Here is a 16,159-nt window from a genome sequence, read left to right as displayed (position 1 = left end):
TTGTTAAGACATGTAACTAGCTAGCTAGCTAAACAATGAACCATAATCCCAACTCATGACGTTACTACCCTGCATGAATCTGCAGGTAGCTAACCAACCAGGCTTGTTAGCTAGCTAACATTAGGCTATAACTAGCCAAGCAAATGGCTCTGAGATACGAATAATAAGATCATACACGTAACGTTAGGTAGCAAGCCAGCCAGCTAATGTTAGCTATCTAGCTAACAGTACACTTTAACTTCAAATGAAAACAACTGTCAAAATTAGAAATGTGTAATATCTGAAAATGTAGCTAGCTAAACTATCTTACCCGTATACGTCATGGTTGGATGCTTCTCCCTGTCACAGATGCCATGGTTGCCCTTAGTTTGAAGATGTAATCTGGAGAGAGGTGTTTTCTCCATCTCTTTAGCTGTCATACTCTAATTCCACTGATTTCAAAACTCGATCCTCCAGAAAGTACAGAGCACCACTTATGCAGTTCTACTAAGCAATATATATTTTTTAAAGCAGCGTTAGACAGGATTACCTACACATACCGACCAGCTCAAATAGACAGAAGTGTGCTATATGGCATACCAATCCGAACTCATCTCCCGTCATGTCAAATCAAATCAAATGTATTTATATAGCCCTTCTTACATCAGCTGATATCGCAAAGTGCTGTACAGAAACCCAGCCTAAAACCCCAAACAGCAAGCAATGCAGGTGAAGCACGGTGGCTAGGAAGAACTCCCTAGAAAACCAAAACCTAGGAAGAAACCTAGAGAGGAACCAGGCTATGAGGGGTGGCCAGTCCTCTTCTGGCTGTGCCGGGTGGAGATTATAACAGAACATGGCCAAGATGTTCAAATGTTCATAGATGACCAGCAGGGTCAAATAATAATAATGGAGTGGGTGCAACAGTGGATGTTGAGGGTGCAACAGGTTAGCACCTCAGGAGTAAATGTCAGTTGGCTTTTCATAGCCGATCATTAAGAGTATTTCTTCCGCTCCTGCTGTCTCTAGAGAGTTGAAAACAGCAGGTTTGGGACCGGTAGCACGTCCGGTGAACAGGTCAGGGTTCCATAGCCGCAGGCAGAACAGTTGAAACTGGAGCAGCAGCACGGCCAGGTGGACTGGGGACAGCAAGAAGTCATCATGCCAGGTAGTCCTGAGGCATGGCCCTAGGGCTCAGGTCCTCCGAGAGAGAGAAAAAAAGAGAGAACGAGAGAATTAGAGAGAGCATACTTAAATTCACACAGGACACTGGATAAGACAGGAGAAGTACTCCAGATATAACAGACTGACCCTAGCCCCCCGACACATAAACTATTGAAGCATAAATACTGGAGGCTGAGACAGGAGGGGTCAGGAGACACTGTGGCCCCATCCGATGATACCCTAGGACAAGGCCAAACAGGCAGGATATAACCCCACCCACTTTGCCAAAGCACAGCCCCCACACCACTAGAGGGATTTCTTCAACCACCAACTTACCATCCTGAGACAAGGCCGAGTATAGCCCACAAAGATCTCCGCCACGGCACAACCCAAGGGGGTGCGCCAACCCAGTCGGGAAGATCACATCAGTGACTCAACCCACTCAAGTGACGCACCCCTCCTAGGGACGGCATGGAAGAGCACCAGTAAGCCAGTGACTCAGCCCCTGTAATAGGCAGAGAATCCCAGTAGGGAGAGGGGAACCGGCCAGGCAGAGACAGCAAGGGTGGTTCGTTGCTCCAGAGCCTTTCCGTTCAACTTCACACCAAATCGGAAGGATAGGTAGGAGCAAGCCCATGTAATGCTTTGTAGGTTAGCAGGTAAACCTTGAAATCAGCCCTTGCCTTAACAGGAAGCCAGTGTAGGGAGGCTAGCACTGGAGTAATATGATCAAATTTGTTGGTCCTAGTTAGGATTCTAGCAGCCGTATTTACATTTACATTTACATTTAAGTCATTTAGCAGACGCTCTTATCCAGAGCGACTTACAAATTGGATGTATTTAGCACTAACTGAAGTTTATTTAGTGCTTTATCCGGGTAGCCGGAAAGTAGAGCATTGCTGTAGTCTAACCTAAAAGTAACAAAAGCATGGATTAATTTTTCTGCATCATTTTTGGACAGAAAGTGTCGGATTTGTCACGTAGATGGAAAAAAAGCTGTCCTTGAAACAGTCTTGATATGTTCGTCAAAAGAGAGATCAGAGTCCAGAGTAACGCTGAGGTCCTTCACAGTTTTATTTGAGACAACTGTACAACCATCAAGATTAATTGTCAGATTCAACAGAAGATCTCTTTGTTTCTTGGGACCTAGAACAAGCATCTCTGTAGGGTAGGCAGAGGGAGTCTGGAAGGGCATCAAGGAATCTTTGGGTTGTCTGAGAATTTATAGCACGACTTTTGATGCTCCTTGGTTGGGGTCTGAGCAGATTATTTGTTGCGATTGCAAACGTAATAAAATGGTGGTCCGATAGTCCAGGATTATGAGGAAAAACATTAAGATCCACAACATTTATTCCATGGGACAAAACTAGGTCCAGAGTATAACTGTGACAGTGAGTAGGTCCAGAGACATGTTGGACAAAACCCACTGAGTCGATGATGGCTCCGAAAGCCTTTTGGAGTGGGTCTGTGGACTTTTCCATGTGAATATTAAAATCACCAAAAATTTGAATATTATCTGCTATGACTACAAGGTCCGATAGGAATTCAGGGAACTCAGTTAGGAACGCTGTATATGGCCCAGGAGGCCTGTAAACAGTAGCTATAAAAAGTGATTGAGTAGGCTGCATAGATTTCATGACTAGAAGCTCAAAATACGAAAACATCATTTTTTATTTTGTAAATTGAAATTTGCTATCGTAAATGTTAGTAACACCTCCGTCTTTGCGGGATGCACAGGGGATATGGTCACTAGTGTAACCAGGAGGAGAGGCCTCATTTAACACAGTAAATTCATCAGGCTTAAGCCATTTTTCAGTCAGGCCAATCACATCAAGAGTCCCAGAAAGAGGGCCAATTATCTACAAATTCTATCTTTTGGGAGGGGCAGAAAACAGTTTTCAACCAGCGATTGAGTTGTGAGACTCTGCTGTAGAGCTCATGACTCCCCCTAACTAGGAGGGGGCCAGAGACAATTACTCAATGCCGACACATCTTTCTAGCCGATTTACACGCTGAAGCTATGTTGCGCTTGGTGACCTCTGACTGTTTCATCCTAACATCGTTGGTGCCGACGTGGATAACAATATCTCTATATTCTCTACACTCGCCAGTTTTAGCCTTAGCCAGCACCATCTTCAGATTAGCCTTAACGTCGGTAGCCCTGCCCCCTGGTAAACAGTGTATGATCGCTGGATGATTCGTTTTAAGTCTAATACTGCGGGTAATGGAGTCGCCAATGACTAGGGTTTTCAATTTGTCAGAGCTAATGGTGGGAAGCTTCGGTGTCTCAGACCCCGTAACGGGAGGAGTAGAGACCAGAGAAGGCTCGGCCTCAGACTCCGACCCGTTGCTTAATGGGGAAAACCAGTTGAAAGTTTCTGTCGGCTGAATGAGCGACACCGGTTGAGCATTCCTACAGCATTTCCCTCCAGAAGCCATGAGAAAGTTGTCCGGCTGCGCGGACCTATCCTCGCCGCAAGGCGATCGTTCTTCTGTATATTATGAGTACAGCGACTGCAATTAGAAGGCATCATGTTAATGTTACTACTTAGCTTCGGCTGTTGGAGGTCCTGACGAACCATGTCCAGATAAAGCGTCCGGAGTGAAAAAGTTGAATGGGGGAAAAGAGTTGAGTGAGGATTTCTTTTTTTTAGATAAACGGTAATTAAAAAGTAAAAAACGTAAAGTTGTCAGGTAGCAAAGTAAGGTTGGCAACAAAACGCACAGCAACACGTAAACAAGTCTGCAAGTTGTGACCGAAAATGACGAAAAACACTGAAGCCTATCATGGCTAGCGGGAAGGTTGCTGGCTTTTTCTGTGGCTAAACCAACTAGGCTTGCAATTTAACAATTGTATTCGTTTTTACAGATGGCATACAAGTTTGTTATTAAGGCACATGAAAGTTTACATGTTCCAGAAGGCCTTTCTTCAACAAAAAAAACGCATTTTGAAAAATCAAAAAAATATTATGTTCAAATGGCTGTCCTGTAAAGTAGTGACCCGCGACATACGCCTAGTTTCCTGAAAAGGGTCACATTTGAGTGTCGCTTGTATAACAGTGGAACAGTGGAGGTTGAGGTTGAATTGACTGGCGTAGGATCTGTCCAAGTGGGAGGATGTAGATTATGAAAAAGAGGGGGCCTAGCATGGAGCCCAGAGGCATACCCTGTGTGACTTTAGTGAGATATATGTGTCCGGTTGGTGAAACATGATTGAAACCAGGAGAAAATGGAAAAGAATGTTCTATTGGAAATGTAGCTATGCTATCATTCAAGATGAACATGTAGATATCCACATCTGCCAGTTCAACTGATGCCCAGGGATGCTATTTAATATACTTTAATATCATATAACCTGATATCATGTAACTGTATTATCCTCCCGCAGGTGACCCGTCAGCAGTACCAGAACGCCCTGATGGCGTCGCGCATGGATAAGACGCCCCAGTCGATGGACAGTGAGTTCACCAAGATCGAATTGACTCTGACCACTGAGCTCCACGATGGTGGAGGGGGAGGCGTGCTGGAGACGCCATCTATGGCCCACCACGAGACAGCCGGCCTGCTCAACCTCAACACACAGCCCCAGAACTGTCTGGCCCACAGGGTCAACCACACTGCGCACAATGAGGGACCCATCTAGCCCACACTGGGGTGGTGGGGACAGAGGGAGAGGAGGGGTCTGGGGACAGGGGGAGAGGGTAAGAGGAGTGAGGAGGGACGGTGTTAGTACCCTCTGGGCCAGGGCCTGGGCCTAATCCTCCAACATCCAAGGACCTCTAACCCCTACCCACCACCCCCTTATGGCTGGAAGACCCTGGAGGAATTGAGGGGAAGGACCTCTAACCCCTACCCACCACCCCCTTATGGCTGGAAGACCCTGGAGGAATTGAGGGGAAGGACCTCTAACTCCTACCCACCACCCCCTTATGGATGGAAGACCCTGGAGGAATTGAGGGGAAGGGGGCTACGGAGATGTGTATACTGAGCCCCAGCCTGAACCTCTACTCTCTACCCTCCACCACCCCTGGCCGATTCCACAGCCTGGAACAGAAAGGGGGCTAAAGGGTGGGAAAGGGGGCTAAAGGGATAGCACTCTGGGCCCTCACCCACATCACACACCTCTAGAAGACCCTGTTAGGGTGGGCTTGGACCGTCCTCGGCCAATCCATCCTCTTAAATACCCGGTACCCTGGTATTCCAGTAGCTCGGAAAGATGGACAACGGTGTGCATGCCCCCCCCCCCATTCCCCTGACCACACACAAACACTTACACATAAGTACACACACTTTCCGGTCTGTTCTTGTTCAGGGATTGGCAGTGGACTGTAGTACTACTTTAGTACTACTGTAGTACTACTAGTACTACTACAACGAAGGACTCAAATGCATGCAGACAAAATGGTTAGTCAAAGACTGTACCAAATACCGCTTTGAAGGAAACCATGGAACCATGAACCAAGAATGTTTTTGTGCATTTATTTATTATATATATATATATATATATATATATATATATATGTGTGTATATATGTATGTGTGGAGAATATATGACATATACCGGCGCACAAACATGCATGGGCATGTAGATGTTTGTGTGTGTATATATGTGATATTGAAATACATGCTACATATATTTATATATATATACTCATACAGTACCAGTCAAAAGTTTGGACACTTTATTTTTACTATTTTATCAAATATATTTGGATTTGTTTAACACTTTTTTGGTTACTACATGATTCCATATGTGCTATTTCATAGTTTTGATGTCTTCACTATTATTCTACAATGTAGAAAATAGTAAAAATAAAGAAAAACCCTTGAACGAGTAGGTGTGTCCAAACTTTTGACTGGTACAGTACATCCATGTATATGAGTAGGTGAGGGTCTTTTAAAGATATGTATATTACAGATCTTGTTATTTTTACTATTCTTCTCAATCAGGCTAATGGTACAGTATCTTTTCACCTTTTTAAAATCACACTATTGCCTTTAAAAAAATCATATTAATTATTTTAACAAAGTGCAATGGGAAAAAAACAGTATATTTAAGAGATGATTATGAATTTAAAAAATCACTTTATTGTAAATTGAGACAGATATATTTGTATGTTTGGATGCACAGTATGTATGTGTATATTTTGGTTCAAAGATGCTGAGTTGCAACCGTCCACAAGCAAAACCCGTCCCTAAGCCAGTTTTTTTCCCTATTATGGCCGATGTACGATCAGAAGCCCTTTGACCTCATTATATTGCTGTTTGATATGGAGGTTATCCAGACTTAAGTTAACAGACTTAAAACAGACTTAATAATAGAATCCAGACAAGTCTTACGACTATGGTGTAGGGGTTGGGGCCGGGATGTATTGACATTGAAAAGTGCTAACTTGGCACTTATGAATGCATGTGGAAATGTGTCTTTTATTATTAATAATCAAACGTGATCATTGGCCAGTATTAATGACCTCATCTAACATGTTGAGCATCATAAACTTCACAAAAGCAACCTCGACATTAAACTATTGTCCATGAATGACCCTCTTGTATGGCACGGCACTCTCCTTTCCACTGTGTGTGTTGTGTGGCATGTTAAAGTATGTTCAGTCGCCTTCAGCTCATGTTGAGCGTAGAGTGTAAGCTTTATTCAATCAAACTCTTTAACTGGCTTTTGGGGTTAAAGGCAGACTATGCATTATTACATACACTGAGTGTACAAAACATTAGGAACACCTTCCAGTCATTTTGAGTGGCACCTTCCCTTTTGCCCTCAGAACAGCCTCAATTTGTCGGGGCACGAACTCTACAATGTGTCGAAAGCTTTCCACAGGAATGCTGGCCCATGTTGACTCCAATGCTTCCCACAGTTGTGTCAAGTTGCCTGGATGTCCTTTGCGTGGTGGACCATTCTTGATACACACGAGAAACTGTTGAGTGTGAAAAACCCAGCAGCGTTGCAGTTCTTGACACAAACCGGTGCGCCTGGCACCTACTACCATACCCCGTTCGAAGGCACTTAGTCTTTTGAGTTGCCCATTCACCCTCTGAATGGCACACATACACAATCCATGGCTCAATTATCTCAAGTCTTAAAAGTCCTTCTTTAACCTGTCTCCTCCTCCTTCATCTACACTGATTGAAGTGGATTTAACAAGTGACATCAATAAGGGATCATAGCTTTCACCTAGAATCACCTGGTCAGTCTATGCCATGGAAAGAGCAGGTGTTCTTAATGTTTTGTCCACTCTGTGTATAGCATACACAGTGTGGCAACTTCCTGCTTAAATAAATTGACACCAACAAAACTGAAATTGACTATTGCATTGTGGGAGGGTGCAACTTCGAAAGAGCCAACAGTGGGGAGCCTTGGCAAATTCAAATGTTCTTGTTGTTGTCAGTAAGCAGGATGTCGCCCCGCTGTGAATGACGTCATTTTTTGGAGTGTACCTTTGAGATGAAGGTAACATTCTTCTTGCAATGTGAGGATGTAATGAAAAACAATGTTTACTGTGTGAAACAAAAATAATGATGCTTCAGACATGCTCTCTTTCAGTGCAAGAAGAACGTTTTTTTCCCCCACAATGCCCCAATCATCTGGTTAGCGAGTTTAATCCAATAGTGTGGGCTTGAACTGAAGCCTTTATTTTTATTTAACCTTTATTTAACTAGGCAAGTCAGTTAAGAACAAATTCTTATTTACAATGAAGGCCTACAGCGAAACAGTGCCTTGTTCAGGGGCAGCACGACAGATTTTTTACCTTGTCAGCTCGGGGATTCGATCCAGCAACCTTTCAGTTACTGGCCCAACGCTCTAACCACTACCTGTCACCCCAAGCTTGTTGATGTTTTACACCCTTTAACTTGGTCACTTGGTCACTGTTGGAGATGAACAGAAATGGTTGTGTTTTTCTGCGACTGACTGCTCTTTTTGGTAAGGCTCAAGTTCACACCAACTTAAAACACTTTAAAGTGAAAACATTGCCAAATGAACACGTAAGTGCTTGTTTTCACATGCTAGTTTTTCATCTTTGTAGTCTAATAATAATTCATTGAATGACCATGTGCCACTGAAGCTAAAAACCTTAACATTAAAATGCTTACTATTATTATTATAATTATTTATTGTAAGAGGAAAACATTCCCTTTGCTGGTTACTATAGATGCTAGTTCTTTGAATTGTGATGACTTGAATCATAGCAATGCATAGTTTGGGGGAAATTGAGGAAAATATGACTTCTCACTATTGATGTACTGTGTTGAATGTATGCAATTACAGTATTAGAACTACTAATGTGTTTTATGTATCTTAGCCACACATATGTTGTATATTTCTTATCACAATTCTCCTATAAGCCTGTAAACAAATTATTCTCTGTTTTTCTTTGTGATGGATCATTCCGTATTTTGTTATCATTTGTCTCTTGGGAAATATGTATGAAGAACCAAGCCAGGGTTGGGTGTATGTACAAGACGTATGCCTTCTGTTGAGTAGATTAACTTTAAGTGCAAACTTATTTCTAGGGTAATGTAATGTTGAGTTTACTTTTTCTTTGTATCAGTTTGTATATAAATGGTTTTATATGAATCAAAGCTGAACTTAAAGTAGAAGTCCAAAAATAACTCTCCTATCCTAAATCTCTGTAGACGCAGCATCTTAACGTAAAGCATGTTGACGCAGTTTCATTGCAGAATGTAGCTCCAAATAGTATGGGAGTGCAATTGCAACTTTTCACCACTGGTGGTCGCCATTTCTCTTCGTGTCACAGTATTCCCAAATTACTGTGAGCGTAAACAACTTCTAAAAAAACACATTGGTTGGCAACCTTCCCACATACAGCAAGGGGCTTCCATTTCAAAATGACCAGACTATAGAAGAGATTAATAACACTGACCAGATATTGTTGTTTTTGTTGTTTTACTTGTAAGTGTTCCTATGCATCAGGTGAACTCTGCTCTGCAAGGACAATCATTCCAGAGATAAGCGATGATGATGATGATATAATACGATTGTATTTATACTTTACCATCTATACTTTGATCACTGCTGTATCTAATACACTTATATGAAAAAAAGAGGTATCTCCTTCAAAATAAAAGTCCTACATATGCAGATGAGGGCTTTTCACATGTTCATGTCAGAATGTTGAAAATAACATATATGACTATCCAACGTAGTCTTGTGTTGGTTTTTTGAACCTTGTTGTGACCTATATCTTGACCCATGTGGTCTTTACCCCTGCTTCCTGAACATTCACAGGAAAAGAAACACCTGAAAAAAGAGATCCCTCTCTCTTTCTATTGCTCTCTCTCTTTTCCCCCCCTTTCTCTGAGGACTTTCTCCGCTCTAAAAATAAGACACACATCACCAATGAACGACTACAGTATTTGTCAAGACACTTTTAGATCTGTTGAAAAATACTTCACTTGCTACTCTCCATTCTATCATTATCTGAGTCACTCGGACCATGTCTATCCTCATGTTGCTATGTATATGTGCCTGTCCACATGTTTGATACTCAACACGACAAAAGCATTTCCATATTCTGCTCTGGTTGGTGTTGGTGGTACAATAAAAAGTGAATTATTAACAGAAAGAGTATTAGTGATGGAATATGTTATTTTTCCCCTCAACACAAGGTGCTCAGATTAAAGAGATAGGCAGTTCAGAACATTGTATGGAGGCAATTTCAAGGACAGAATGATCTATTGCAAAGATGATTTACCCTTCTGTTAAAATTACATTTTCAGTAGCTGGTTTGTCTTGTTTAATCTTCCTGACAAGTATTTAAGGCTGGAAAAACGTAACTGTTTCAAAAAAAATACTCATAAAAATGCCTTAAAAAAAAATTCATCCCATGTCTGTTTCAAATATTTCCATGTTTTAATGTACCTGCTATTCTTGATTTGTGTTAAAACCATTGCTGCAGAGCATTGCTGCATTATAAGCAAAAGTTGCTGAGTCACAAAATGTAGCTGATGCTGCTGCAAATATTACCCCTTGACCTTGCATGTTAGCGTACAAGGATCTGCCAAACGCATTGACGGGCTGTGGACATTTAACCCTTGGATCAAAGCATTAGGAGATCTACATTTATTTGTGTACCTATTCATGACTTTTTCCACTATACTGTATACATTTCCCCTTGTGTAGCCTAAATCCATCTGTTAACTGTAACCACACAATGTTTGCGTTGTAGTAAGTCTCAATGTACTCACAGTATGTAATAGAAATGCCATCAGTTTTAAAATCTTATTACAGTGTAACACAAATGGGGATTTGGTGCTTGCTCAGAGAAAATCCTACTTTTAGCTGGATTTGGGATTACTGCATATTATATTTTGTGTAGTTAAATAGAATTGTAAAAGAAATATGGGACGTTTATATCTTCCAACTTTGACAGGACTTCTATTCTTGAATCATGTTTTGAGTCACCTTTTGGACACCCAAATGTTAACCCTTTTAAACTGTGAGGGGGAGGGAAAATGACAAATGTAATCCCCCCATTTGCTTGATGTTTTGTCAACAGTGGGAGAGGAGAATTCTAGGCAAGTGCCCTGAAGTTCAGTGGATATAAAAAGCTTTGCAAGCAATATATTTTCATTCACATTTATTTGTAGAACATTTACTTTAACACATTACTGGATATATTGAGTCATTTTTTGTATGCAAGAATGTTTATGTATGATTATATGCAAGTATAATTCTTACATTCAAATACTCGTTTTACTTAAAATTTGAAAACTATAGTTTTGCAAGAAGAACAAGAAGAAACAGGAGACAGTACACACACCCAGTGACTTATTATGGAAAATTAGCTTTTATTGTACATATAAACGTAATTTCCCCAATGTACACATTATATAATAATTCTGGAAACAAAACGCTCTGAGGAACATCCAAGAAAATGCACGAAACAAAAAATAAGTGAATGCGTTATAGTTGTCACGCTCGGTCTGCAATTGTTGAAATTTTGTATAAAATGGACAAATTGTATAAATGGATCGTGGCATTAACCTGTCGGCCAGGTTTAGCTAGCTCAGACACGCACTGAAGCCGTTATAGTAAAAAAGGTGTCTGAAACCAGAAAAATGCCCAAAAAACAAAAAAGATGTATAAAGAATTTAAGGAACATTTCTTCCACAACATGTAAATGTAAAAGCTTATAATATTATATACAACGTTGTAAACTAAGAATCTGAAAACACTGGTTAGAAAAAACAAATACAAACAGCAAAACCAAGGTGTTGTTGTTGAAAAAAAATGCCATTTCTGATGCAAGGTAAATACATGCTCTTCAACATCGCCTAGTTTTCAGCATATCGGTCTGCAAGGCTATTATTATTAAGTGTACAATTGTTACTACACAGACGACCTTGTAGAACTTGTGGCCAGAGCTTTTTCTCACAGACGGACAGGTTTTCTTCCACATATCAGTTGTAGCCCTAACCCGGTTCTAGCCATAGTTATAACACTTTGACGTAAGCCATTTGCTTGCATTGGCCAGCCTTTTAGTAACTTAGTTTACATGCATAATGCACTGTACTGCGGCATTGCATAGAAATAATGTCTTGTAAAGTGTTTTGACAGAAAAGGACTTCAAATTTTCCTCCCAACGACCAAGCTTTATTATGAATTCGTCAGTAATGAGACCAAAAAAACAACAACTAACCAACCAGGTGAAGAATACAGCTGCCCGGGTGTTTTTGTACTATTTCCAGTTAAATCAATACTTAAAAAGATATACTTTTTTTCCAGAGAGTAATAAAATATTGAACCACTATATAGTTCCTCTAAAACAGATTCTACTCTTACTAAAATTGTTACAAAGATCCCCAGTTTAACCCACATTCCCCTTTTTACTACTTGCCTCGGCAAACAACACCAGGTTACAAACAGAGACCTGCTATTGGTCTTCCCTTCATCAGCCCAAATCAACAGGCCAATCGAAACCTCTAGCTACACAACTACATGCCTTAGAAATAAAGTGATACGCATGTTTTACATAGCATACACATATGATATTGCAGATAACCTAGAACAAAAACAAAACGCCCCTCTTCCAGGGCAGTTGTCCTGCCCTCCGTACTGCATACCATCTGGGTCATGTTCATTAGGACACACAACTGAAAATGTTAAGAATTTCCGTTGCTAAACAGGAAAGTTTAATATTAAGCAATTCGGTAACATTTTCCAGTCACATTTTTTTGAAGTATCTCAACGTTTCAGTGGAATTGTGGGCCTAATCAACGATTGCAATTTCCATTTTAAAATTAAAAAGGTTTGCTCATGTTTGGAGACAGCAAACGCAACCCTGTTGGGAAATATCAGGTGCTTCTTTGCATCATTCAGTGTTTCTTACCCCTAAGTGATCCAACAAAACTCCAGAATACTGTAGCTACAGTCCTTTATACATCGTTCATACTACATCTTCCTGCTAGGGGGAGTCTACAAGCTATTCCCACCAGTCAGGAGGGCACACTCTTGTCCTTTTCCCAGGCCCAACCGAACCTCTCTGGGGCGGTCAGACACAAACGCCCTCTCGCCAAGGCGTTGGTTCCTTGTCTGGTGCCCGTGCAAGGCCTACACAATGCCACAGCACCCAGGCTGACCTGAATTTATTTTTTACATATCAAGGCCTACTGTAGATCAGACCTGGGTTCAAATACGATTCAAAATCAGTTCAGATACTTTATTGGGGCTTGACTGAGCTTGCCTGGAGCAATGGAAGCAGAAAAATGTTCACAAAAGTTCAACTCTGCCCACCTGGCACTCCAAGCAGGCTCAAGTATTTGAAACATTTTAAATAGTATTTGAAGCCAGGTCTGTTCCTATAACACACTGTACTCTCCATGTTAACTGCAAAGAATTACTAGGAAACACCAGACCATAGTATCACACATGGAATATGAGGGTTTAGTTCGGTAGGGGTGAATATGACAGTTCTAACTAAAGCGGTTCTATGCAATAAAATAAAACTGTTACAATTTAATATTCAAGAGAACACTTAACGAACAACTCCAAGCTTAGTAAAAAAAGGTAAAACTACTACTGCATGTTAGTTGCACATAGTGTAACAATGTTGCAGGTTTCCATATCTCATATCATCCTACAGGAGAACAAAAAAAAATGTAATATTATTTTGCATGATGAATGTCTTTCTTTTTACAGTATCATGTATGAGAACAGTAATACTGGGTCACAGCCTCTCAATAGCATTAGGCCTATGTGACCGTCCACAGTTGCCATAGAACACATCTGTAAAGAGGCAGCATAATCGTTACCCTGTACGCACGGTTGCCTAGAAACAGCATTTCATGCATTTCAAAAGGTCAGTTGAAGTTAACCACACAGAATCACAGATGACATTATGTGCACCATAGTTTAAAATAGACAGCACGTTTCATGTCATATAGAGCTAACACTGACAATTAGTTACCCACAATCAGACTTGTGCTTTGTGTAACCCAAAACATACATCGCACTGTTCTTTAGTACAATTATGGATGCCTTGGATACAGTCGCTCAGGACGACGCAAACTCGACTTTTGATTGGCCAAGGCCGGACACACAAGCTGTGTTATGCAGGGTCACGACGGGAGGAATTATACTGCAAAAAAAATACCAAAATAACAAACAGCGAGAAATACATTTTTGGACCATGTTTTTGGATTGCCATGTTGCCCGATACGCGTGTTCTTTCAACGCCAGTACAGCAGGGCTAGAACACGTTCTGTCATTTCAAAAGGATAACAGCAAAACAGTATATAGAGCTTATATACAGTACTGCACATACTGTTTGGCAAAGGCTATTCCGTCTTAGTGCTTCACATTGAAACTACCGTATGGTGCCTGCATTAATGTGCACTATGTAAACACACACAGGGAATTATTCTCTATGACCAGACACTGTGTACGGTCAGTACAGAGAAAAGTAGTGTTCGTAATATTTGCTTCTTGTGTGTATTCGTGTATATTTGTCTGCTACAACATCCTATGCCGTAAAAACTGCTTAAGCTTCATCAACTTAAAACTTAAAATTAAAATAAATTAAAAAATGGGCCAACTTCAAGTCAACCTTTTCCCATTTCATCATAAAAATCCATAGAAAAAACAAACATTGAAAACGTAAAACTTGAAAAGGGGTGGGCACCGAGCAGCAACTGTTACTATAGTAACATACAGCTGACTGATCTGATTAATAAAACCTTAATATCCTGATACATCTCTAGTATAAAAAGTAGCTTAATTTCTCTCTATATATAAATCTCCTATAGATACACTACAATGGCCATATCCCCTCCCCCCTCATTCCAATGTATCCTACATGGACTCTTACTGTGGACTATAGAGTACATTATCATTTATATCTTCCTAGAAGTATTTATACTCTAAAACCCCCTCAGGGAAACATCAGGAAGGAATCAAGACGTTTTTTCACTCCTCTCTCTCTCTTCCTCTTCCTAGGAAGGAATCAAGCCTGGTTCGGGTCACGCCATCACACCTCCTCCATCTACTCTTCCTCCTCCTCATCGTCATCTTCGTCGTGGCAGTGGGTGATCTCCTGTGGGGTCTGGGGGAACATGTTGGGGGGTTTGATCTCACTGATGGACCGGGTCAGCTGGCTGTGGTTCCTGTTGCTACAGCACTCCGGGTCCTTGCTGTCAGTGCAGTGGCGGTTGCGCGTGGCCAGGGGGGACTCGGTGTCCGTGTCGATGTGCGCGTGCTCCACCGTTGACTCGTGGGGCATCTGGGAGGGGAGAGAGTGAGAGAGAGAGACATAGAGCGAGAGCGTGAGAGAAGGTGAGGAGAGAGGCTACTACCAAAGTCAACTCAGAGCACTTCCAGGTGGCTAACAGCTAGTACACAGTTTCAGCTCACCAATACGTAATATCATAATATTATTACCATGCGTTGAACTTGTTATACAGAAAAGTGATTACTGTGTGTATGTGGTGTGCATGTCTCAGATAATATGTCTGGTAAAGACATTTGTATTTAAATGAGAAGATAACTCATACATACCAACTAATGCAAATGTCACTCTGCCTGTCAGTGTTTCAGCTAGATGTGCACCAGACTATGTAAGTTAATAAGAGTCAAGTACTGTATATTTTTTATTAAACTAGCCAGAAATGTTGATTCATGTGCATCTATATTTTTAACCATCAATTTCTAACAATTACAGTTTTCCAATTAGCAAAAGAAAGGGCTGTATCTCACACTACATTCTCTGCAATATTTTATTCTGTAAATGCTGCATTTCTTCCCTTTTGTTGTAAACTGTTAGCAAAAATCCACAAAGGAATTGAACACAGTGACTCACCAGTACGTGAGCAGCTCTGAAGAGGTAGCTGAAGGGATAGTACAGGAGGTTGATGAAGGAAGCAGCGTACAGGTCAGCATAGCGCATCACCTGAGAGGCAAACAGAGTCTGTCTGGAGCCAGACCTGAACAGACTACCCATCATACCATAGCACATGTCCATGTCATGGGTCACCTTCTGGGGAGGGGAGAAGAACACCGGGTTTAGATACTCAGCCGAAAGACGCTCAGAAAATATGTCAAGCTCTGATGGAAGAAAGTGATGACCATTGTCAAATATGTTTTAATGTATGGTTCTGTGCTCATGTGTTATGTGTACATGCTGACTACTTCCTGCTGACTACTTCCTGCTGACTACTTCCTGCTGACTACTTCCTACTGACTACTTCCTGCTGACTACTTCCTACTGACTACTTCCTGCTGACTACTTCCTACTGACTAATTCCTACTGACTACTTCCTGCTGACTACTTCCTACTGACTACTTCCTACTGACTACTTCCTACTGACCTCTTGCCAGGTCCCCTTCTAAAAAGAGGTTTCTAACAACCAAGGGTATTTTCCTGGTTAATTACAAAATTCCTGGAGGAGGACAATGTAAATTCAGCGACTTGTGTTCCGGTATATCCAAGCTTTCGATGGGACGGGAGGAGCATCATAGCGTATTTTCAGGAGTTTACTTAGGGGTTGT

The 16,159-nt window shown here is 41.2% G+C and overlaps 2 protein-coding genes across 6 annotated transcripts in view; one reads left to right on the top strand and one right to left on the bottom strand.

Moving 5' to 3' along the window:
- LOC129835781 (metal transporter CNNM2-like) overlaps window positions 1–9,740 on the top strand; it is an 82,490-nt gene extending 72,750 nt beyond the window's left edge. For both annotated transcript variants that reach the window (XM_055901566.1, XM_055901567.1), the window contains exon 8: window positions 4,532–9,740. In XM_055901566.1, coding sequence (XP_055757541.1) covers window positions 4,532–4,786 — 255 coding nt within the window. In that variant the 3' untranslated portion in view covers window positions 4,787–9,740. The remainder of the gene's footprint in view (window positions 1–4,531) is intronic.
- A 1,201-nt stretch (window positions 9,741–10,941) lies between these two features.
- Window positions 10,942–16,159, bottom strand: part of LOC129835794 (cytosolic purine 5'-nucleotidase-like) — a 32,614-nt gene continuing 27,396 nt past the window's right edge. For 3 of the 4 annotated variants that reach the window (XM_055901584.1, XM_055901576.1, XM_055901592.1), the window contains 2 exons: window positions 15,471–15,647; window positions 10,942–14,894 (listed from right to left, as the gene is read on the bottom strand). In XM_055901584.1, the coding sequence (XP_055757559.1) occupies window positions 14,658–14,894; window positions 15,471–15,647 (414 nt within the window). In that variant the 3' untranslated portion in view covers window positions 10,942–14,657. The remainder of the gene's footprint in view (window positions 14,895–15,470; window positions 15,648–16,159) is intronic. The other variant, XM_055901590.1, reaches the window with a different exon arrangement.

Source organism: Salvelinus fontinalis, chromosome 3 (genome assembly GCF_029448725.1).
Source record: "Salvelinus fontinalis isolate EN_2023a chromosome 3, ASM2944872v1, whole genome shotgun sequence".
NCBI lineage: Eukaryota > Metazoa > Chordata > Actinopteri > Salmoniformes > Salmonidae > Salvelinus > Salvelinus fontinalis.
This window is presented reverse-complemented; position numbering and strand designations above follow the sequence as displayed.